General features: G+C 39.4%; 1 protein-coding gene across 3 annotated transcripts; it reads right to left on the bottom strand.

Annotated features, from left to right (window-relative positions):
• Positions 1-2873: 2873 nt before the first annotated feature.
• LOC134751782 (palmitoyltransferase ZDHHC15B-like) lies at positions 2874-25784 on the bottom strand. Of its 3 annotated transcripts, XM_063687304.1 has the most exons (9): positions 25544-25783; positions 25329-25450; positions 21800-21906; positions 18393-18630; positions 14953-15033; positions 12898-13039; positions 8204-8330; positions 6584-6694; positions 2874-3034 (listed from the first exon to the last, which is right to left on the bottom strand). In XM_063687304.1, the coding sequence occupies exons 1-9, from the start codon at positions 25707-25709 to the stop codon at positions 2959-2961; spliced, it is 1170 nt and encodes a 389-aa protein (XP_063543374.1). In that variant the 5' UTR covers positions 25710-25783; the 3' UTR covers positions 2874-2958. The 3 variants fall into 3 exon arrangements, with proteins under 3 accessions (XP_063543374.1, XP_063543536.1, XP_063543456.1); XM_063687466.1 differs by lacking the exon at positions 6584-6694 and having other exon boundaries at positions 25544-25784; XM_063687386.1 differs by lacking the exon at positions 14953-15033.
• Positions 25785-25789: the final 5 nt, after the last annotated feature.

Raw genomic sequence — 25789 nt, 5'->3', positions numbered from 1 at the left:
GTTTTAGTGTTAAAAACTTTCTAGTGGCGCCCAACTACAGTAAAACCGTTGTGAAGCAGGCACTTAGCAAGGACAACATGTTTTCGATTTGATCCTTACTTTTATGGTGTTACAAACTTAACAGTGGTGCCCAACTCCAATAAAACCGCTGTACAGTGGATACCGCAGCTTACACTCATAGCTCTTCGAAGGAAGAGCTCTCTCGCTCATCGATCGTACACGTTCGCAAATGAAGTCCTAGAGCACTCAGCAAGCACTTCGTGTTTTCCCTCCATATGTATCCTAACTTTAAGCGTTACCTACAATCTTTTCAGTGGCGCCCAACTAATAAAACCGTTGTAAAGTGGACACCGCAGCTTACACTCATAGCTCTTCGAAGGAAGAGCTCTCTCGCTCATCGATCGTACACGTTCGCAAATGAAGTCCTAGAGCACTCAGCAAGCACTTCGTGTTTTCCCTCCATATGTATCCTAACTTTAAGTGTTACCTACAATCTTTTCAGTGGCGCCCAACTAATAAAACCGTTGTAAAGTGGACACCACAGCTTACACTCATAGCTCTTCGAAGGAAGAGCTCTCTCGCTCATCGATCGTACACGTTCGCCCATGAGGTCCTAGAGCACTCAGCAAGCACTACGTGTTTTCCCTCCATATGTATCCTAACTTTAAGTGTTACCTACAATCTTTTCAGTGGCGCCCAACTAATAAAACCGTTGTAAAGCAGGCACCGCAGCTTACACTCATAGCTCGTCGAACGACGAACTTTCTCGCTCATCGAATGGCCGGGCACGTTCGCCCCAGCGGTCCCAGCGCTCGGAGCTCAGCAGGGACTCGGTGTCTTCCTCGGGGATCGGCAGCGGGAACGCGATGCCGTCTCCGAAGCTAGTGTTCCATGGTGATATAAGATGTGTTACGATTCGTTTATAGTAGAATTATACGTTACTTATCTTATTTGGTTACATGGCGCTCTAACCATAATTATTAATCTATTTTTGGCGGGATTGCGTAAGTTAAAATTTATTTAAAAAGATGCATGTTTGGTAAGAACCTGCACCAAATAAGACAAATACCTCGTAGCACAATCGGCCTCAAAAGTCGTTGAATTTTTGATGTTTTGTCACTTTTGCCGCAATACATCACTAAAAATAAATTCAGTTAAAAAATTCACACAACTTTTGGGGTCGAGTCGACGAAAGACAAAAAAAAAGCGATATTAATCTGTTTTACTGTACCTATATTTAATAATTTTAATATTATTTACCAGAAAACAGTTGCCTTCAGCATTTTTTGAGGGAACGAATTATAATCATAAGATTCTAATGTTCTGTTTAACTATATTATATGTATTATTGGTTAGGTATCTACACATTTGTGTACAGACTTAGGTTGTATTTCGCTACATCAACCCTCATGATGATAAAAAAAACTGGAAGAATACGAATACGCATGTATGTTCTTAAGACTTAAATACAACCCACTGAAACTAAGTTTTTAAGTACAGTCGAAGGCAAAAATATCGATCCAGACAAATGGCTCAAAAATATGTGAACACGACTTTACTGTCCAAGGTGTAAGAGCGTACACATATTTTTAAAATTTTGGGAATGTATATATATTTATGTACCTAAATGGTAAACTCTTGTAGGTAACCGCATTTTAAGAATATATTAGTTCTGTCAACGTATTTACAGTAAGTATTTCAGGAGCAAGAGTATGTAATTAATGTTAACGCTTATTAAGCGTTTAATTCGATTTAAGTAAAATAAGTAAGTTACGGATCAATTATATTTCGTATATAGTGACTATTCGTAATGATATGTTATGAGTTATGATGATATATTAAACCGCGTCACTCACGTTTATACTGTCGATGATTGCTCGACATGTTTCGCTCCATAACGAGGAGCATTTTCATAGAGCGCTCGCGTTGGTGGCCCAACGCAGACTGCGGATTGCAGCCCTCCGCGACCGATTACTCGGACTCGGATTCGACTCACTATATCCGTTCTCTATCGCTATAACCGTACTTAGAGAAAAAAGTACGGTAGGCTATTGAAATTAGTCGTCATCCGAATTTAAACCGTGCTTGCGGTTGGTCAGTGCCTCCAAGCTGGAAAACTGTGTTACGTACTACGCCGTTGGTCAGTGTGGACGATCCTATAGCGAATGACGTAGTGAGTTCTGTGTGCAACCCATCATTTTACAATAATGCCGAAAACGAAGGTAGTTTCTCGTCTCCCCTGCCGCCGCCGTCGCCCGCACCGAGTAATCGGTCGAGGAGGGCTACATCCCGCAGTCTGCGTCGGGCCACCAACGCGAGCGCTCTATGAAAATCTCCTCGTTATGGAGCATGTCGACCAATCATCGACTTTATAAACGTGAGTGACCCGGTTTAATATATTTAATACAGTCTGGCAAAAAAGAGCAGAAATTACAAAGTGGCAACACTGTAGTGTCGTCCCGTTTTTCTTAGATTGATCTGAAAGGGACGAAACTACAGTGTTGCCACTTTTTAATTTCTACTCTTTTTTTGCCAGACTGTATGTCAGTGCCTCACGGAAGTTTTGTGATGCTCATGTTTATGTGGCTAAATACCGTCAAATAAATCAAAAAGTGCCAATATACGCGTGCAACCAAAAATATATTATGTGATTTTACCTAATTTATTTGCAGTTCTACTAAATGTGTTGCTGTAGCTCAGCCTAGTTTCTAAATAGTAAAGCTTATTTTGTTCTACTGCTAAAATAATTAGCATGCAAAAGGACACTGTATATATATAATATACTTAACATCAACTACATCAAAAAGAAGTGAATGACTTAAATTTTGACCAATTAAAATACGGGTATTTCTCGCCAATGAATGAAAAGCATGTTATGAATAAGAATTGATTTATTTAAAATAGTAATAAAAATATTGCAGGATGGAAGTGGGTTAGATTATTAATATTAAATTTTCCTTATACTATGGCCGGGGCTCCGGCCCCATTCTGGGGGCAAAGTCTCCATCTCTCAGTCTCGTGCCCGTTCGCCACGCTAAAATATTAACAAAATGTCTCAACCCCGTTATACCAATAACCAATTAAATAGACATTTAGAAGCTTAAGCTGGTCCGTGAATGCTGCAGATGATTTGAACACGCTTTAAATGGGGCATTTTCTATGAAAAGGGACCTTATTGTCGATGCCGCACAGCGTCGCGCGGTATTGTATTTATATCGGAGCATCGTTAATAATGGCGTAAGCGCCATCGACAATAAGGTCCCTTTTTATAGAAAATACCACGTCCGCCCACACCGCTGCTTAAAAACGGTGGCGGTTCGGAATCGCAGTGACGCACCGTAAGCGTACCGTTTTTATCGCATGCTCTACACGCCGCTTAAAACACGCTGACGGCTCGGCCATGACTTCGCGCGATTCGCGACGGCGGCGACGACAACCATAGGTGGGAACGAAAGGTCCGATCGCTGTGTTCCGCTCCAACCTATGGTTATCGCCGCCGCCGTCGCCGGTCGCGCAAAGTCGTGGCCGAGTCGTTACGGTGCGGAATCGCAGTGACGCGTAGTAAATTTCACGATTTTAAACGAAAGCCCTCCTAATAAAGTGCGATATAAAATAAAATAAAACTAATAAATTTCCATATTAAATTGTTGCCATGTTCGAATTTAAACTATCGTGAGACATATTAACTTAGCGGTTTCACTCACGTATTTTTAGTCACTCGCGCGACATGTTTCGGAGACCCTAGACGTCGGCCGAGTGACTAAAAATACGTGAGTGTTGCCATGTTTAAACATTTCACGTCAAAAATGTGACGGTTACGTAGGAAGTGGCGCCCTCAATCATTTTCTACAATTTCTTGTCGGACTATACTTAACCCTCAAAAATTCTATGCATTTGACATTTTGAAAGACCTGCGTCTACACTAGCGCCCCTAGCTAAATTAAACGCGATAGCCCTCATTAGAAGAAAAAAGAATGTACAATGATATCTTTAGACAGTCACATCCTATCTGCAGCAGTCAAAGAAACTGAGTATAGACTGAGAGGAAGAGAAGAATTTAGAAGATTCCAAAGAAATACATTTAATATACATCACACAGACAGTACGTGTATAATTCTTAATGAAACTTATTATGTCTAATATTGTTATAATTATAACGTTAACACATTCATAACCGATGCATTACGATTACTAAGTCTTCGGCAATGAATGGGTTAATCACCAAGGTAAGGGTGCCTTTCTACTGAGGCGCAGACGAGCAGAAATGAGAGGAATCAACCAATATCATCGTTTGTAATCCACATCTATTGTCCGCTCCGCTGGACTACAACCACTGATATTGGTTCATTCGCTCGTCTCTGCCTCAGTGGAAAGGAAGGCAGTCATTCAAAAAACAAAAAAGTTGCCAATGAAAAAAATCTGGGTACAAAAAAGGTTTATTAGTAGTATGAAAGTATCCATTTGCTTGCTAAATAAGTTTCTAAACTGCATCAAAGCTGTGTACAACAAGCTGGTACAGGACGGGAGGCGCAGTGTTCATAGCATTAGAATAATAAAACAAAAACAAAATAAAAGAAATTAATTTATTGTGCACAAAACATACAAATTCATAGGATTCTAATTTTATCAGTCTTGTGTGTTGTATATAGCTCAAAAATAATAAATGCATTATTAAGCAATTCGCATACATAACAATCATTATTGTAGAAATATGTTCGTATTATTTGTAAATTTACAATTCAGGTATATCAGCGCGAACCCCACGTAACTTGAGAACGATATACGAAATTAAAGAATGTTATGTATCAGGTACATAATGTTCTAATATAAATCCTATAAAATTTAGAGTCTATTTAAGTAGAGAATTAGAGCATTAAGAGAGTAGTTAAGAACTAGAAATTGTCATATACCTAAATATTTATTAAGTAACATTGTCGACTAAAAATGTAACATAACTGCAGCATTGCATACAACAATATGCACCATATAAAAGTAATACGTACCTATAGAATAATGATAACAATTACCAATATATGTTTAAAAAACTTCACTAACCTTTACGGTTAAACCTTTATTCTAACTTTAATTTATAAATTAATTTTAATTGGCTGACAGGATTTTATAGTTCTGACCTATTAGCACCTATAAAATACAACAAGATTTCCTATAAAATATTAAAAGTGTAAAATGGTGAGACTAACAATTTACCGAACCTTTTATACTAAACTATAAAAACAATGCAGATTCAGACTTATGATAAAAATTACTTCTAAAAGGCGCGTTTAAAGACATAAACGTAGACAGTCATCTGTCAAATATAATGGTTTCCGGTTTAGGTAAGTACCTCATAAGAGATGCTACTTTAAGAGGCCAATACCTATGTTAAGGACGAGATAAATGAATAAATCGCAAGTCTCGTTTAACCTCCTAAGGCCCAGCCACAATAATACAATCCAAAATTTGCCCGTTAAATTGGAATTATATAGTGTAGGAAATAGAGTTGTTTTGTATTGTTTGAAAATTTTACGAAACTAACAAATGCACTATTCAGTTCTAGTTTCATCGAACTTAATAAGTACTTAGGTAGGACCTTGAGCCTTATGAGGTTCAAAAAGTTACGTTATGAACCACGAAATCATTACACCTAACAGACAACGATCTTTCTACCCCCTGAACCCTGGGCAAGTTTGATCCGAGAGTAATCCAAAAACATACCTATCAAGCGTCTTCATTCGCGTAATATTGACACGATACAATCGGCAGTACTGTACAGTGCCTAAATTTCACTCCTCACTGCCTTGATCCCTCAAAACAGATGTAAAACCTTATTTGGCTAGCAGTAATATTTGTTTAATCCAAACATTGTAAATCTTCGACTTATAACAATATCTAAAATGTCATTTGAATGCATTATTTTATTTAACGAGGATTAAAACTAAGCAATGGACTTGTTTTAGAATCACTTGCATTTACTGTCATTGAACTTAGGGTTAGGAATCCGTTTTATTTTTCTAACCGTTATTACTCATTCACCTGGAAACGAAAGGGATTTCATTTCCGTTTGCGCTTACCGGTTAAATAACTTTCTATTGTTCGTTCGTCTTTCGTTTTTTATGGAATAAAATTAACTGGTTAAATTGAGAATTGCGAAGCAAGATAGAACGAGTTTAACCGAGAGTCTTGAGTTTAACCGGTATATCGTTCCCCGAGTACCAAATAAATTTCGTTCTCTCCTTATCGGTAGGAAGAGGTTTTTACCGACAAGGAGATGACGATTTTTTTTTAGTTCGCGTTCAATTAACCGGTTTTTGAATGAACTTGTAATAATATATAGTTTTGGAACGATATTAACAAGTATTTCAATACCGATTCCGAGCCCTAATTGAATCTGCCATATTTCGCGAATGTGACGCATCAACGTCCCCGTTCACCCTAACCCGAGCGTAACAGACAAGCTAAGTACCATCGTCCGCAGTATTAACCGGATTTTATACCTTATTGGAAATACATTAAGGTCCGTTATGTGAAAGCATGTTCTCAAGGTATGTGCGAGTCGTCTGAGAAGTGTGGGGATTTGTCTGACCTTCTCAAGTCTGATCGAGTGGTGCCCATGGAATCGTAGCTTTCCTGCGGCGTGGTGAACGTCTGTAGTTGGTGCTCCCGTCGCACGGGGAAATCGCACCCGTCACCCAGGCTGACAAAATCGGTAAGTTACGAACGGTTTGACGCCGCTGTGTGGATCGTTGGCGATCGCTTCACATATTACGGCGTGAGTATTACTGCTAGCATTATAAATTGAAAAAACCCCAACACCTGCATGTTAAAAAACCTAAAAACTTTTTAAAAAAATGCACTATAAGTGAAATATTTATCAAACTTATATATCACAAGAGAGGAGGACTCGTAGATATACGTTTTAAAGGGGGTTGGAAACCAATGCATGCACAATTTATGGAAAGAAGTTCGCCCCTAACCTAATTTCATCGACATTTTCCGATTAACGTTCTACCCTTAAATATAATATATATATATAGAATTATAGCGTCAATACTATGCATACAAATTTATATTATTATAGCATATTATTGCATAATTAGCATAGACATTCGACATAGTAGAAGCGAGCGTGAGAGCCGTGAAAACAACTTTTTATTAGTTAGATATTTATATACAAATAGCACACGTTAGCCAAATGTAACTTATTATAAAAATAATGATCTGTAACGCAGCGTACCACGTAGGCAAACAACACGCGAACGCGAAGCGAAGCGACGCAGCGCGGGGTGAATTAATCCTTTGATACCTATAGAGGTGTCCTACGTGGGCGATAACGTTGCGAACGCGAACATCGTGGGCCCGCCGCGTCGCTTCGCAAGTTGTTTGCTTACGTAAGACGAAGCGTAAGATAAAATTAAGATGAATTAAGATTTGATTTATGAAATATAACTTACCACTGAAATATTATGCATACAGCTTAGGATTAAGGTTATATGAAGTGATTTTATAATATAGTGGGAAATGTGTTTTAAAATGATTAAAAGATAGTGAAGCTTAAATCGGAAAGCTCGTAATAAAATAAATAACAATGACATTAAGTTAGTAGTTATGATAATGATTACGTGAATGTGCTTTAACCATATAACTAAATACACACGGTTATTTCATTTCTAAGATCCCGGTCGTGTTAGAAATGTCATTCACTTCTTTTTACACACATTTGATCATGCACACAGTCATATGTCTAACCCACAAACTAACGCAGCGTACTACGTATGCGAACAACACGCCAACGCGAAGCGAAGCGTTGCGGCGCGGGGTGAATCAATCCTTTGATACCTATAGAAGTGTCCTACGTGAACGCCGTGGGCCCGCCGCGCCGCGCCGCGTCGCTTCGCTTCGCGATTGCGAGTTGTTCGCTTACGTAAGAGACTGCGTAAGGAGCACACACGTTTGCAAGCTATTCTTTCTAATACGTCAACCAATATGTTACGTCACCAGGAATTATTTCGAACATAGTCTTAGGGGTTTTTGGAGCCTAACATTTGACACTAAATCCATAACAGTCCCATTATTTAGATAACTCGCAAACAACGCATGTTAAATGTCCGTTTGTTTATCAACCTAACCTAAACCTAACAATTTATTATTCAATTACTACATATAGAAGTAGGCTTTTATAATATCATTAATGTGACCGCCTTACCTGGTAAAGACAGGCACCAGCCACAGGCAAGGCTGATTGCCAAACACCTCCTTGAAGTTACCGTAGGCGCCTATGGAGAATCCATTCTTGTCGACGCCGCCGCGGAACATGGGCGCTCGGAACGCCTCTGTAAATTTAACGTTGTATGTTTAGACATATGAAAAAAAAACCATAGTGTCTCAAAATTACTCCGTTCACACTTTGATCTTGATTTCGAAATCCGTAACGCAGCGTATTACGTAGGCGAACACGCGAACGCGAAGCAATGCGACGCGGGGTGAATCAATCCTTTGATACCTATAGAAGTGTTACGTGGGCGATCTCGTTGCGAACGCGAACGCCGTGGGTCCGCCGCGCCGCACCGCGCCGCTTTGCTTCGCGTTCGCGAGTTGTTTGCTTGCGTAAGTGACTCGCATAGAAAGTGCTAGCAATGTATCTAAGTTTTAGAAAAATGGCCAAGGCGATAAGCCTTTTGAAGATTGCATATATTATGTACTTAAGGAATTCGGACGACGCGACGGCTCTCGGGGCCGGTGATTCCCGGGTTATGGGATCAATCGTTAAAAAGCTTTCATATATATCACAGCTTTTTCTATTCTTGAAATATACATATATTCGAAAAATCAAAATTCTAAAATTTTAAAACTTTTTATTAGAAAAGTACCACCAAAAAGTGTGACCAATAATTTCTCAATTCATATTGATCATTTAAATATTTTACGTTGCCAATTATACGGAACTAATAGGCTAGATGACAAATTTTCATTAATGGTACTAATCGATCAGGTGTGTTTTTAGGATCACATGTCTATATGGGACCCATTTTATTAAACCAATACAAAAGTCAGAAATGATAGTCAAACCCCGACAGTCGTACTTCACTCGCGAAAAACTCCTAACAAAACTATAAGTGAACGTGACGTCAAGGTCACTGAGAGCCAATCTTGAAGTGTGGACAAAACAAGAAAATTGCGTTTTTGTCGGTAAAATATTGCGTTTATGTATATAGTTGCCATACAATCTTATTTTGGATAAAATATAAGGAATCGAATGGTATCCTTACTTTTTACCTTACTTAAATTTGGAAACTTTCAACTTTTCACTTTTGGCCCTGTATTTTTGTATTATATCCATATATTATTTTAATATCCATATTATTGTGATAAATTGCTCATTTGCTATCTATTTACTAGATTTTGTTATAAAATTCAACACGTCATCATCCCTATGGTAATCTGACCGAATTTCACTACAAACAAGTTAATCGAAATGTATAACCGCCCGGCCACGACATCGCGCGGCGGCGGCAGCGGCGAGCGGCGGCCATAGGTGGGAACGAAAGATCCGATCGCTGTCTCGCTCCAGCCTATGGCCGCCGCTCGCCTCTGCCGCCGTCGCGCGATGTCGTGGCCGGGCGGTTAGACTTCAAGTAAATACATTGGTAACTACAACGAAAAGCGATTAGTTGTGTAGTCAACATTGCTATCCAATCATTGAGTCACTAGTGATGTTTGCCTACATCTAAAGATAAACAAATTGTGGAATATGAATGGAGATAAAAACTACATCATGAGATTACTTACAACACTATCAAACACAACAAGGTACCTATGTATGAGTTGTCGATTTAATAGTTATAGTTTGTCAAAGGACTGTCTCATTTCAAACATAGACGGAGAGAATCATACTATCTTTGTCTTACACTAGTACTAGCGCCCAAAAGAAAGGGATGAGTATAATTTTCCTGGTTGTTACTGACTGACAAACTGGTTTGACCAACTATAGATAGATATACAATCAGTATGAAATAGATAGTGCAGCCAGTGGCTAAATATTTCCGAAGTCCGAACACAGCAGGGTTCGGAATTATACAGATAATTATAGTTTTTGATAATTATCGCGATAATTATCCCAAGTATAGATGGTCCTATATTTAATTTCTTTGAATTCTTTGATAGTAAAAAATAACGATTGGGGCGTTTTTTGCTATGTACAAATAACTGACCTAATATTGATTAGTTTTTTTATTAACCATTGAAATATATGATTATCATCAATTCATCAAGTAACAATCTAATTATATTTCGTAAATTCTAGGTTATTATCAAATCGATAATTATCGGGCATAAAAATTACGATAATTATCAAGATAACTATCACTGATAATTATCCTTTCGAACCCTGGTGTTAGCGAAACAAAAGACAACTAATATACAATACTACGTTGGGAGCGGCGTTTACACAACCAAGTTTTTTTTTCTTTTTATCACGTGTATGAAATTTGTGACGTTCTCAATTAAAAGTTAGCACAAGCTCTTGGTGGCAGAGAGGAAGATCTTTAGAAGGATCTTAGGCCCTACAAGACGGGAGGGTGGCTCTTGGAGAGTGAGGAAGAACTTGGAGGTGGAAGAACTGGTGGGCGAGCCCAACATCATCGGCGAGAGCAAGGCTGCTCGGCTTCGCTGGCTCTGCCACGTGGAGAGGATGGGAGAGGATCGTGCGGCCAAGAGAGCTTATCTGGGGCGACTAACTGGGAGACGTCCGGTCGGAAGGCCTAGGTACCGGTGGATCGATGAGGTCCAGAAGGACCTATGTGACATCCAGGTGGCTGAATGGCGTCGGATCGCACAGGATAGGAATGAATGGCGAAACCTAGTATCGGAGGCCAAGATCCACTTCGGGTCGCTGAGCCAGCGAAGTAAGTAAGTATCTTAATACGAATAACCTGACAGCCCTTCCTTATGGCAAGCGACAATGTGGTACCTTTTGCTTGAGAACGTCACATTTAAAAATATGTAAGACATCTATATTGGTTTGGTACCAAGTGTTATTAGTGTAGGCATTTGCCATTAACCATCTTTTATGCAACTTTTCTTGCGGAAATGCTTTTATTTGCGTCTCTGTGAGATTACTTTACGATACCATAGAGTAACTTATACTAGAGCGGTACTGTCATAGAAAATTTTGTAACCCCAGTAAATTCACTGCCATCTGTCGACACACTTTAAAACTAAAAATAAATATTTTTTAAAAATACGATAAAATGTATTTAGATATGGATAAATGATTTATTTTATTTGCATTAATTATTTTTATGATTTTGACCCATGTTCTTTCACTGATATGCGTTAAAATTGTTAAATAACAAGAGAAACCGTCAACGCCATCTATACGACAGTTGGCCAAAGCTAGTAGCGCCCTCTGAACGAGAATCAAATTTTCTTGATTTTCGAGGCACGTTTTTTCCTTAGACTGTATCCATCTATTACGGAGTTATATCTATCTTTGACGATACCTACTTAAACTACAATGTACCTACTGTATACTGTTAGAAGTGGCTGCATTTACCATTGACCAATCTCTTAAATATATTCCCGACAATCTGTCTAGTGGGGCTACCGAATCGGCGGTACAATATGAGCACGTCTGCAAACAAATGTGAACCTTAATCATATGCAATAGAGATCTAAATGGCGCGGTTGGGCCAGGTAACGTACAGTCACTTCTAGGGACTTGGACCACAGTCCCTAGAAGTGACTGTAGTCCAAGACCACAGTCCCTAGAAGTGACTGTAGTCCAAGAGTTCTAAAGTTTAAGTAGACGTTATCTACAGTGGGATCCCGTTGTTTGACATAATTACTGAGTCATAATGTAATGATTGTCAGATTATCGTTAGTCATAATTCTGAAACCGTTAACTTTCAGGATTTTCGTAAAGTTAGATAGGTTTGGTTAGGTTAGGTTTGTTTTATGGCAATCCTGAAAAGTTACGCGTTTCTGAGAAAAACCAAATTATGACTAACGAAAATGAGGCCAAACAATACTTAAATTATGACTTAAAAGTATATGGGAAAAACCTTGACCCAGACCCATGGGAGACCCATCTACAGTATTCAGCAGCAGTATCAAGCATGATGACAAGATGATTGGCATTGGGTTTGCCAACCGCAATCCCCACAAAGGCTATGATTTGGTCAAGATCGTACGTTCGTTTATTGTGGAGATCCTTATGAGTGTCCTTTATCCAGCAAATCTTTCGGTGTTATAATAAGTAAAGGTAGACTGGACCGTTTAAAAAAAAGGTGATTGAAAAATAGCACTCAATCGCCACAACGCCGAGGAAGTTACGTACCTAAAGTCGTCCTATTGGTAGCGACGAGATAGCAGTGGTACCCGAACAGCGAGCCCAGCGATATCCCGAACATGAGCGCCACAAAGAACGCGAACACAATATGGTACCGGCCCGCGTTCGCCACGGCGCTAAGTTAAGCTTGTACCTAAAGTCGTCCTATTGGTGGCGACGAGATAGCAGTGGTACCCGAACAGCGATCCCAGAGATATCCCGAACTTGAGCACCACGAAGAACGTAAGTACAATATGGTACCGGTCAGGTCCGCCACAATGCCCAGGTACATACGTACCTAAAGTCGTTCTATTGGTGGCGACGAGATAGCCGTGGTACCCGAACATGAGCACCACGAAGAACGTAAGTACAATATGGTACCGGTCAGGTCCGCCACAATGCCCAGGTACATACGTACCTTAAGTCGTTCTATTGGTGGCGACGAGATAGCCGTGGTACCCGAATAGCGATCCCAGCGATATCCCGAACATTAGCGCCACAAAGAACGCGAACGTCGCGAACACAATATGGTACTGGCCCGCGTTCGCCACGACGCTGAGGTAGGTACGTACCTAAAGTCGTCCTATTGGTGGCGACGAGATAGCAGTGGTACCCGAACAGCGAGCCCAGCGATATCCCGAACATGAGCGCCACGAAGAACGCGAACACAATATGGTACCGACCCGCGTTCGCCACGTTACCGAAGTCACCTCCCTAGAATTACAAATAACATTTATATTTTTTGTATAGCAGTTTAGTGGTAAAGAGAATTAATTTGTTATTTAACTTTGTTTGGTATTTGTAAGGTTAAATTGGGAAGCAATCGAGGCTTAAAATCACGATTTTCCATTTTTTTTTTTCAAAAACATTAACACATTTCAACAGTAAATAAATGGGGCAAGTGGGCAACCCACGGTTTAGAAGCATTAACTACGTAATGTAACTTAATATTTACACAGCGTAATTTATTTAGAGACAACACTCTGGCTAAAACGAACAAACCATAAGAATGTGATAAGAATGATGGGGAAAAGGCGTATTTCGAATAGTGTACAACAAAAGCCTAAAGCTTGTGGTGAATTAACAGTGAAGGAAACTACCATATATTCCACACTGCATGAATCCTCGACACAGTTAATAGACCATTCATAAACCCTATTTCAACGACTTAAAGTCTACCAAAGATGCTGTTAGAACATTCACACACAAACATTCCCACTGCGATACAGTATAATAACTATAGTATACCGTGTAAAAAGTATTCAAACAATGTGGAACAAAAAACAAATGACTAACGCAATGAAAGTTCAAACGCGTGCGTACTTCGAATCTACTGATAAGGTTTTATCAGATATAGTGCAGGCTGGTCAATATGTGACTCACTACGCTATACGAATAAAATGATCCTAGTAGTTAGTGCTTAGACGTTAGGGCCGTATCGGACGCATCACGCATCGCACGCAACGGATTTTAGTATTCTTTGTATAGAAAGTCACATAAGTGCGTCCACTGATCCGCACGCATCGCACGCAACGGACGGATTTTAGTATTCTTTGTATAGAATGTCACACAAGTGCGTCCACTGATCTGCACGCATCGGACGCATCGCAAGCAACGGATTTTAGTATTCTTTGTATAGATAGTCACACAAGTGCGTCCACTGATCCGCACGCATCGGATGCATCGCACGCAACAGATTTTAGTATTCTTTCTATAGAAAGTCACACAAGTGCGACCACTGATCTGCACCGTGAATCAGTGGACGCACTTGTGTGACTTTCTATATAGGTACATGCGATGCGATGCGGCCCTGTAGACTTCTACCTTTAAGGGCACCTATCAGAATCACCTCTTCGTTAAAAGTTAGAAGTAAATTGAAGTGGGCGACATTTGGTAGTTAATTGAAAATATTTAGATAAACGAAAAGTAAATTAGGAAAAAGCAAAAAATCTGGGAATATATTAGAACTTCTTTATCTCTAAATGAGAATAACGTAAGTATTTTAAGTAGAATTTTAGTGTACACGACGCGCGCCCGATTTGTAGAGACGGTGCATTGGAAGATCCTCAAAAAGGGATAGAAACATGACGAGCGTTTATTCGACTTAATAATACGTGAGTAACGCGTTTATAAGAACTGTAATATGTTTGAGTCTCGCGAGAGTTTTTTTTTTGTGAAAATAAAATAAATAGTTAAATGAAATAACCTCGGAGTTATTCAAATTAAGACCAGAAATGTTGTATGTACAGGTATTCTGATAAGTTCCCCAAACAACTAACTCTCCCGTCTTCTAAATACTTATTTTTTTTTTTTTAATAAAAACGTATTAAAAAAAATTGTTGGCAAAACAATAAGAGTCCATCAAAGTTAATTTTGCATCGACTTGAACAAAAACCTCACCAAGGGGGTCAAAAAGTAGCCGAAAAAACCACGCGTAATTTGTGCACAAGCCTTTAATCAGTTCGGTATTTCAAAGACCGAATGCGAATCTTTTATTAATTATTATTCAACAAACGTTTATTTTGGTATTTAGAGAACGGAAGCTTAACATATAGTTTCCTGCTCTGCTGCTCTGCACTAATGATTTACAAGCGTGTATGAATAAAGGAAAACCAAGGTTAAATTACGAGAATATCCGTGCATGTTTTAGTAAATGTGCCTTTCGCTATCAACTGCTCGCAGTGGGCATGCTGGTATTCCTTATATATCTGGAAATTCACACAATCCGTTGAATGAACTAATAAGCAACAATCTTAACTTTTTTTTTCTTTTTTTTTTTCACAATCTTAACACCCCATTGGTAGATCTTATGCCTTTAGGTTTACAGATGGGCAGTTAACATGCATGATGGGCATCTTAAGGTGCAATGGGTTCAGTCGGCAGAGTTGCTGACATATCGAAGCGCTTTTTTAGATAATAATACGGTGCCAAAAATATCAATAGCAATCTTAAGGCCTTTCTTCTCTAGTCACTTCATCGAACGGAACCTGATCAAACAACTTTCCGTCAAATATTTTTGCACTAAAGCTATAAACATGAAAATTGTTTCTAAAAAACCGGCCAAGTGCGAGTCGGACTCGCGCACCGAGGGTTCCGTACTTTTTAGTATTTGTTGTTACAGCAGCAACAGAAATACATCATCTGTGAAAATTTCAACTGTCTAGCTATCACGGCTGATGAGATACAGCCTGGTGACAGACAGACAGACGGGCAGACGGACCGACGGACAGCGGAGTCTTAGTAATAGGGTCCCGTTTTTACCCTTTGGGTACGGAACCCTAAAAATGCGTGATTCCCACAAGTGTTGTTGCGTAACATAATTTATTTTACGCAACAACACTTGTGGGAAATATGACATCCACACTACACGGGTTTTGGTAGAAGCGTCAGAAGCGCTGGTATGACTGCCGGCACCTCTGCGGCGACTACTCAGCAGATCTTGGTGCAGCATGTGAGATGGTGATGCAAATAATGTGTTATTTATGATCAGACTTATCGATTACCTTTTTTGTTAAAAATATGCAATTCAATAACAATGTGCGGAGGACCTGAACTCACTGCACCTTAACATGCATAGTGGGCATCTTAAAACTAGTTCACCTAATTTTCCATAATTACTTGCGTTATCTCAGTTGAATAAAGAGTTACTAGACGCGTCTCACACTGGCATAGCATACGATAATCGCTCAGTGTGATGACCGCCTTAGTATGGAGCCTTTAACCATGCATCCGTGTTGTAGAAAAAAAGATAATACCATAAATCATAGGGTTATTACCAGTGCTCGGAATAGGCAGAGTATAAACCTAGACTCGTAATTATAATTTTGCACTACGTTAATTATTACCAATCACAAAAAACCGGCCAAGTGCGAGTCGGGCTCGCGCACGAAGGGTTCCGTACCATTGTGCAAAAAACACGGCAAGAAAATCACGTTTGTTGTATGGGAGCCCCACTTAAATATTTACTTTATTGTTTTTAGTTTTTTTTTATATAGCGGCAGAAATACATCATCTGTGAAAATTTCAACTGTCTAGCTATCACGGTTCATGAGATACAGCCTGGTAACAGACGGACAGACAGACAGACAGCGGAGTCTTAGTAATAGGGTCCCGTTTTTACCCTTTGGGTACGGAACCCTAAAACTGTGATACGAAATCAATTTAATTATCACTAAGATTCGTTGTCAAAACACTATTACGTCTATACCCCATTTATCTAGACGATCTAGCAAAGCGCCCTCTCTTTTGCACTTTTATATGCAAATAAAACTGACAAAAGAAGTTCGGTGGGTGTAAACATTTGCAGCTGAAAATTACTTATATCGCTGACCAATTACGTGATGTTTTAATTCTTTGGTACTAGTTCGTCTAAACGAGGTATAGCAATTGCGAAAATGCGACCATTTGACCGTTGTGTCAATGAAATAAGCGTCAAATTTGCACACACCACTAAGACGTAGTAATGAATCATGCACATATCGTACTTGCACGCGGTATATGAGTAAATCGGACAATGCTACAACCGCAGTACGGCCACGACTCACGCAAGGATAAACGTAAACAACAACGGTAAATAAAACTACAATATCGTGCAGCTGCCATTCTCAAGGAAAAGTAATCACTATGTTTATTATATGTGCACTTGCCGTAATACGAATAGGGAGTATTACCGCAATGTTCTGCCGCCAGAGTGCAGCACTAGTGCACATACTAAACCATAGACTAACTTATACATACTAGGCCCTAAACAGTTTTTTGAGAAGTTTTCACTATGACATTGGTGCATCAAAGCGATTTGTTTACAGGTGGCCGTTCGTTATCTGCCTCGCTATCGATCGAATAGGCAAGTGATAGAGAGGCAGAAACCGAACTTTCGATTTTCGTGTTTCGCGGTAGGCCCTGTGATTGTGCTAGTGACGCCCTCTACGCAGAGTTTTACGTAGTATTCCTTATTAAATAAGCGTCAAACGTCTGTGCCTCATTTCATAACGTTAATAATGCTCATTAATATTATGCCATATGGTTCCTATTCCCAATGAACCTGTAAAGACATCTAATTAGAAAGAAGCCAGTAACTTAAGAAATATAATACACACAAAAAAGTTTAAAGCCCGATAACGAAAGTAAACAGATACAAAACAACTCATACGGACTTAAGCAACATTGTTATAAATAAAACGGTAAACTTATCAATATCACAGCAAAATATTCCGGTTGATAAAAATAAAACATAAACAAAAGAATCATTAACCTTTAAAACAATCGGAGTTAATCGTGTGGTTGCTACAAGGGTTGTTTATTACGTGGCGCTAGCTGGCGCGGTTTGCGGGTTAACGATAAATAGTAGGTATATATGAACAACGCTAACTGGCGCAAACGCGTGCGACGGATTTTACATACAATGGCACCCGGGTGCGTGCGCCCGCTCCGTGCACCCGCACCAGCTAGCGGACGAACGGGGCAGTGGTGGTCCATCTTGAGCACGCAGCGCCCACAGAGGCTGCTGTGTGGCAAAACCTTATAAAGTTACTGACCTTCCAAAACCTAATGAAAGGCAGGCACGTAAACATGAAGGTGCAAAAGTATAAAAAACTTGTAATTGTGGGAGCACACGCAGTTGTTGACCCAGGGGCAGTGGTGGTCCATCTTGAGTACGCAGCGCCCACAGAGGCTGCTGTGTGGCAAAACCATTAAAAGTTACTGACCTTCCAAAACCTAATGAAAGGCAAGCACGTAGACATGACGAAGGTGCAGTACACCAACGCATAACCCAAGAAAAGCATGAAGAATTTGTAATTGTGGAAGCACACGCAGTTATTGACCCAGGGGCATGACAGAGGCTGCTGTGTGGCAAAACCTTATAAAGTTACTGACCTTCCAAAACCTAATGAAATAAGGCAGGTACGTAGACATGACGAAGGTGCAGTACACCAACGCATAACCCAAGAATAGCATAAAGAACTTGTGGTGTGTGTATTGACATTGACCCAGGGGCAGTGGTGGTCCATCTTGAATACGCAGCGCCCACAGAGGCTGCTGTGTGGCAAAACCATTAAAAGTTACTGACCTTCCAAAACCTAATGAAATAAGGCAGGCACGTAGACATGACGAAGGTGCAGTACACCAACGCATAACCCAAGAAAAGCATGAAGAACTTGTAATTGTGGAAGCACACGCAGTTGTTGACCCAGGGGCAGTGGTGGTCCATCTTGAGCACGCAGCGCCCGCAGAGGCTGCAGTGATGCGCTCTGTCTGGCTTGACTAGGACGCAACGGTTGCAATAGCGCACTGAACCAGACATTGTTCTGAAAAATAAAGTTTAAATAACGATCTATATCATTTATTAAATGCGATAGCAACAGTCGAGGCTCTCATCCCATCCGATCCCAACATCCATGCTATCTTTAAACAGGTATCGAATAGGGTAGTATCGCTGCTATAGTTGAGTCAAACACTCGCTGTACGCGAATACGTAGTGTGCTCTCTGTCACACCTAATACCTGCAGTCCCTTTTTTACTTGCTTTGCTACGCGTGCAGCGAGTTTTCAACTAACTATAGATAACATATGTAGAGCGGGCAGATTTCTTTCACAGCGCATTGGTACGTAATACGTATTGTCAAAGTTTTCTACCCTTACAGTGTATTTGGTTTGTCGAGTGGATTGGCATTGCTTATTTAAACTTAGAATTCGTCCAGTTTCTGGTAAAGAAAGGGAACCGTAAAGATAGCGAAGTTTTAAGTCTTGTGATGAGATGCTCAAAGCGTTAAGAATACATAAGATGACGCGGAGTATAGTTAAATATAGTTTCTCTTTTTATTTACTTTGACACTTTCAAATAGGTACTTCATACTAATTCATACATACCATGCCTACGAGTATGTAGATATATACATATTACTTTAACAAAGCATCATCTAATAAAATAAACCTGAATTTGTGCTCAGTTTTATACAACTGATAAAAGAGTCCAGATAAAACGACAGCTTGCAAGTGTGTATTTCATGTGTGTGATCGTTAGTTTTTAATGTCATTTAGCGACCTAGCCCGTACCCGTACTTCCCAAGAATTATAGCACACGGACACGTAATGCATTAATTATGTGCCGAGAATAACAACACATTCTTGAAAGCCACGTAATAAACTATACAACACAACAGACAGACAGACGCTACCGGCAAATGTAGGATATTAAATACGATAGTACTAGTAGGTACCTATCTTCTGATTTTATTAGATCACTAATGGGACTTCAATGTGGTACCACATTTTTAACAGCGTTTTTTGAGACTGAAGTAATGTTTTTAGGTAGAAACCCTTCTGTATGTCTGTCTGTACGACTGCAACTTCGCTCAGTGATGCAAATATTTTAAACTTCGATGTAGTTTTATCCAAAATGATTATATTCTATTAGTACATGTTCAGTACAATACTAAGTACCAAGTTGGTCTATCGTAGGTTATCGGCTGAGCACTGATAAAGACGTAAAGGGCAGCATGGCAACAGTAATTAACTTAATCATAGCGAAAACACAAACACGCACGCAAAGGTCGCAAAGTAAGGCCACAGAATAAGTAATATAAATACAGAACGGCCACGCACCGCCCCGCCCCGACTCGAATGACCTCGCCCGCGACAGCAGATTGACGGCCGTTTGCCGGCCGCTCAGTACTATTTTTAAGCAACTTACTCACACTATGACGCATGACGCGTGTACACACGTTCACACATAGAAACGCAAGCGATTTTTGATGTATTGCGTGTCCGCCCTGCGCTAAGGCGGTCTTCGAATTGCATGCGGTCCGTAGTACGAACGAGACATCGCTATACACGCATCCATAGCGCTTATGCATTAAGATAATTTGAAGTGTGCAAAAGAGAAGTCAATCTCATCACGTGTATGAACATTTCATGAGTGCAGGAGGAGACAGACTACAAATGAAAACGTGACCACATTTGGGCTTCAGCGGCTGCTCGAATGTACCAAAACGTAAGCTGTATTCAGGAGATACAGTGGCTGATTATATCTTGGAATATCTTCCAAAACCAAATAATTTATACAATCACGTATTATATCTGAATTCAATACTTCCAAGGACATTTGACATCATTCCGATTTTGGTCGCGCTTTTAATATTTGACAGGCAATCTAGTACATTGTAGATTTGTGGCATAGCGGTATTTCAGTGTGATAACTGCGTAAGGACACAGAAGAAATAATAGTACTACCGTACAGAAAGGACACTTCCTACAAAACCGAAGTTTGACAGCGATTCAGGGACGAATCACGCTGTCCCTTTCTAATGTATGGCACTAACCCTTTCGGCTATTTAGGGTTGTCAAAGTTCAAGTCATTATCTTATCTGTGGTCTTGCACACGTCAAGTTGTGTCAACCCTAATAATTGCTCGGAGCAATGCTGAGCAGAACGGAGCCGAGTTTGCCCGAGGCGAGGAGTTTCGCACCCCTGGCAAGGGACATAGTTACGATGTATGTCATGTACCTATACATATTTGTTCACAAACGAATGTCCATTTTATCTACTAATCGACTGATTTAGTTACAGTTTTCTGTAAAAGATCTATGTTACCTACATTAACGTCTTGGATAGGATGTAAACTTTGGCGCTGATTAATACTAATTTATTGCGCTAAAAATAAGATCGCGTCAGATATTTTTGCGGCCTCCGTTGTGTAACATATTATTGCTGGTGACTATAAAAGCTGATTAAGTCCCGTTTCGTAATAATAATTGAAGTTTAACTTAAATATGTGATTATGTGCGTGTAGAGTTGTCTACAACTATGCACTACATCTGTCTGTACCAACGTATCTATAAATAAGGAATCGTACGAACGCGTCTTGCTATTTCAGTCAGTCTCGGTACAAAAAGTACTGAGGTTGATTGATGTAGCATGACAAATATTAACGTTTCCGAGAAAATACGATGGAAAACAATGCACAAACATCTGTAGTCCTACATATACCAATGGGCACTTTTTAAACCGAACTAAACAAGACGCTGGCTGACCGCATAAAGTTAGTAAAAAAGATTATTTTCTCAATTTTAGCTAGTTACAACTCACGGGTATTCAACAAACCTCGTCAACACAGGGATGCTTTCTCCAAATCTGTTTAAAGTCTGTTTTCTAGTTAGTGATTTTTTCCGGCAACAATTTCTTAATGCGAGGCGGAGTCTAGAATTGAGAAAATAATCGAATAAGAGAGATGAGAGAATAATCATGTAAAAGGGTAGGAATAACGCGGAAAGGAATAAAGGCAACTATTAGTTGAAGTGGTTGTGGCCCTTGGGCCCATTTCTCGACTGGTATCACTCTAATATTATTAGTGTTGCCATGGTAACCCATACAAATTGACAGTTCGTGGACTAATATTAGTCTAATACCGTTTGAGAAATGGGCCCCTTATCTCACAGCAATAAGAGTTGAAAATGATCAACTCTGTTAAAAATAGTACCTTGTCACTATAGGGAGATCCTTGGCAAAGTTGTCCAAGATTTGTCTCTGCGCTTCTTCTGAATCTGCGCTGAGTAATCGCTCTATTTCTTCCTCTGGTAACTTAAACTGGAAATATTCATAGTAATTAATCGGGTCTCTATTGTTTCCCATATAGTTTTAAGGCATAATGTATTGTTTATCCACATTTTCGTTAGTCATAATTTGGTTTATCTCAGAAACCCTTAACTTTTCAGGATTGCCATAAAACAAACCTAACCTAACCTATCTATAGGATAACCTGAGGAAAATCCTGAAAAGTTCACGGTTTCAGCTTTATAACTAATGATAATATGACAATCATTACATTATGACTTTCAATAATTATGTCAAACTAAAGGACCCCTAATTAATCCTATTAAATAATGAGGTCAACAATTATAATTTGTTTCTTTAAAGAAGCGCTATATATCTGTCTGTCTGTCTGTCCGTCTGTCACCAGGCTCTATCTCATGAACCATGATAGCTAGACAATTGAAATTTTCACAGATGATGTATTTCTGTTGCCGCTATAACAACAAATACTAAAAACAGAATAAAATAAATATTCCAGTGGAGCTCCCATACAACAAACGTGAATTTTTTGCCGTTTTTTGCGTAATGGCACGGAACACTTCGTGCGCGAGTCAGACTCGCACTTGGCCGGTTTTTTTTCGTTTCTACAGAATGCGGCGGTGTTCACGAGGTTCTAAGTTAGCCACAGTATGTTGTAATTTTTTTAAGTAAATAATGTGTATCAAACTATTTGAAATTATTAAGCGGCATATATAACCCAACTATAAATATGGGAAACCCTGATGTTCAGTATGTCTTGTTTTTATCGTTCTCACAAAAAAAAAACAATAGATGTTGTGTAGCTGTCGCAACCAAACTGTATATAGTCTGTTCGTAAAGAGAAGAGTCGTGGAATGTATTGGGCCCATACTTTCCACGACTCTTCTTTTTCCGCACAGACTATAGTATGAATTATCTCAAATGATTTTTACGTCTTAGACCCTAATCCGTTAAGCAAAAGCCTTTGTTTCTTTAATGGAGAGGCGCCTTAGTCGCGTGCCAAGCGCGTGCCAAAGCAACCATGACGTTAAAAAGCAACTATCGTGATAGTATTAAGGTTCAAATTTATGTAACAGCTCATTCTGAGATAATGAGTTTGGGTAATGTAGAGCGGTCGGTCGCCTCCCTCTTCGCTCGCTTCGCTTCGATCGCGTTCGTAAAAACTAGTGCCTACGCCAATTCTTGGGATTAGTTGCCAAGCGGACCCCAGGCTCCCATGAGCCGTGGCAAAATGCCGGGACAACGCGAGGGAGATGATGATGATGAGGGCGGTCGGTCGCCTGTGTGAATCAGAATGTGCTGTTAGTGCTGTTACGTAATTTTGAACCTTAATACTATCACGAGAAGAGTGGCCCACGAAAGACCTCGATGGAAAGAGCTAGAGGACTATCACGAGAAACGTGGCCCACGAAAAACCTCAATGGAAAGAGCTAGAGGACTATCACGAGAAGAGTGGCCCACGAAAGACCTCAATGGAAAGAGCTAGAGGACTATCACGAGAAGAGTGGCCCACGAAAGACCTCAATGGAAAGAGCTAGAGGAGGCCTTTGCCAAGAGGCACACTGAGCTACGAGACATACTCAAACTCAGAATAAAAGGGCTTGATAGATAGATAGACTATCACAATTGTCGCTTTTTAACGATATGGTAGCTTTGATTGACATCCCAGCAAAACGTAAAATAATGAAAATTATATTGATTATGTGTACAAAATGAGAGAGTTTAAAGTGTTCATTGAATTATGTGACCGCAACCTTGAATAGCAACAGTAAGTAACCCAATTGACCACTTTATATGTCAATGGGATGAATTGAGCAACTCATACCCGGCAATTGTGCTGATTTAATAGATAAGTTTATTTATTTTGACAACCGGTCTGGCCTAGTGCGTAGTGATCCTGCCTGTGAAGTCGTTGCTACTGAGTCATGGGTGTTCTCGATGTATTTAAGTATTTATACACGGCGGCTGAAAAATAAGTGCATTCCCGTTGCCAGGGAGGTTTTGGGATTATACTGAGCAACTTTTACTATGGGACCAACCCCGAAAAAAAATTTTGCTGTTTCATACATTTCGGCTGGTCCATTTTCTATGGGTTGTGGTTGGTCCCATAGTAAAAGTTGCCAATAATCCTAAAACCTCCCTGGCAACGGGAATGCACTAGTTTTTTAGCCAGCCCGTATATTATATATACTGTTGTCTGAGTACCCATAACACAGGAGGCTTGGGCTTACCGTGCGACTTAGTCAATCTGTGTACGAATATCCTATAATATTTATATTTTATTTCTTACATTTCAACTGCCACTCCTTTTTATTATAGACTTACATCAATGGCAACAGGAAAAAATATTGTATTTATTTAATAGGTAAAGTTTTGGATATTGCCAATTATTATACAACAAGTTTACAAGTATTTTCTTTTATAGTATATCAAAGTATCAGAAGTGTTCACACTTCAAAGGCTTTTAGTAGGCTTTAAATGATTTATAAAGTAAAATTACAAAATAAACAAAACACACAAATGAATGATATGAAACATCAGCAGTAGAACTAACTAAACAAGTGGTGTTCAAAATGATCTGGACACAACTGTATTGTCTAGAGATTAATAATGTGTTGACGACGACTGAAGACCGGTCTGGCCTAGTGGGTAGTGACCCTGCCTGTGAAGCCGATGGTCCTGGGTTCGAATCCTGGTAAGGGCATTTATTTGTGTGATGAGCACAGATATTTGTTCCTGAGTCATGGGTGTTTTTTATGTACAAGTATTTACAATACTTACAAGGAGATTCCAAGGATAACTAAATTGTAAATTGTGAAATGTTGTAACCAAAAAATAAACAATTTTTTTCATTTTCATTTATATACATATATCGTTGTCTGAGTACCCATAACACAAGCCTCCTTGGGCTTACTGTGGGACTTAGTCAATCTGTGTAAGAATGTCCTATAATATTTATTTATTTATGTGTATAGGTAATTTTTAACATATTTTAAGATACTTTTCATTCTGACTGTACAACTAATTAGATCAAGCTATATAAGGAGACCTTGTCCAAATTAGAAGTGAAACTTTGTTTGACTTCAATGCTTTGTGATCTTTATTAACCTACATAGACATAGGAAGATTTAAAACCAAGGTTTCGGTCAAATAAGAAAGAACATTAGCATATTCTCAAATAGTTTCTCATTTCATAACAAACAGGAAATTCTATTAAGTTGATTAATGATCGTTATGCTAAAAATTAGGTTACAACATGAAGCAATTAATAGGAAATATTAGTACTACAAGCTACACACAACAACTGAAAGCGAAAGCAAATGTCGTGTCTTACAGGGACCTAAAGAACCTGGCCGAGGACCGAGAAAACTGGCGCATACTCCACGGACAAGAGCCATGCTCTTAAATTATGAATGAATGAATGAATTAGTACTAACCTTTTCTGGTATGGGCTTAATTTGAGCAAAAATTGTGCGACAATATGACCAGGCGAACATGAACAGGAGGATGTGATAGAAAATAAGGTAAAGCACTTGCTGCACCGTACTCTCAATTGTAACTGAAATAAAAAGGAGCTCAAATTACAAATTACACAGCCAGGAACACAAAAATACACTGAATCTGATAATTAATTATTAATTTGACTACTTACAAATGCACAACTGAATAACGTAGGCATAATAGGACCAAGTTATGATAGACACAATCAACAGCACAGGGATCCATTTAAACGCTCGCCAGCACACGTTATTACACACTCTGCAACACATGCAGTAGCCCGAGGGCGACGATCTGTTATTTTGTACAGACGAAGCCATTATTCGTGTTTTTCGATAGAATTGAGATCATCCATGTTCGACTCATGAATTCCTAAATTCCTATTTCTAAAATAAAATGA

This window comes from Cydia strobilella, chromosome 1 (genome assembly GCF_947568885.1).
Source record: "Cydia strobilella chromosome 1, ilCydStro3.1, whole genome shotgun sequence".
Taxonomy (NCBI): Eukaryota; Metazoa; Arthropoda; class Insecta; order Lepidoptera; family Tortricidae; genus Cydia; species Cydia strobilella.
Note: the sequence above shows the minus strand (reverse complement) of the source record. Positions and strands in the feature narration are given on the sequence as shown.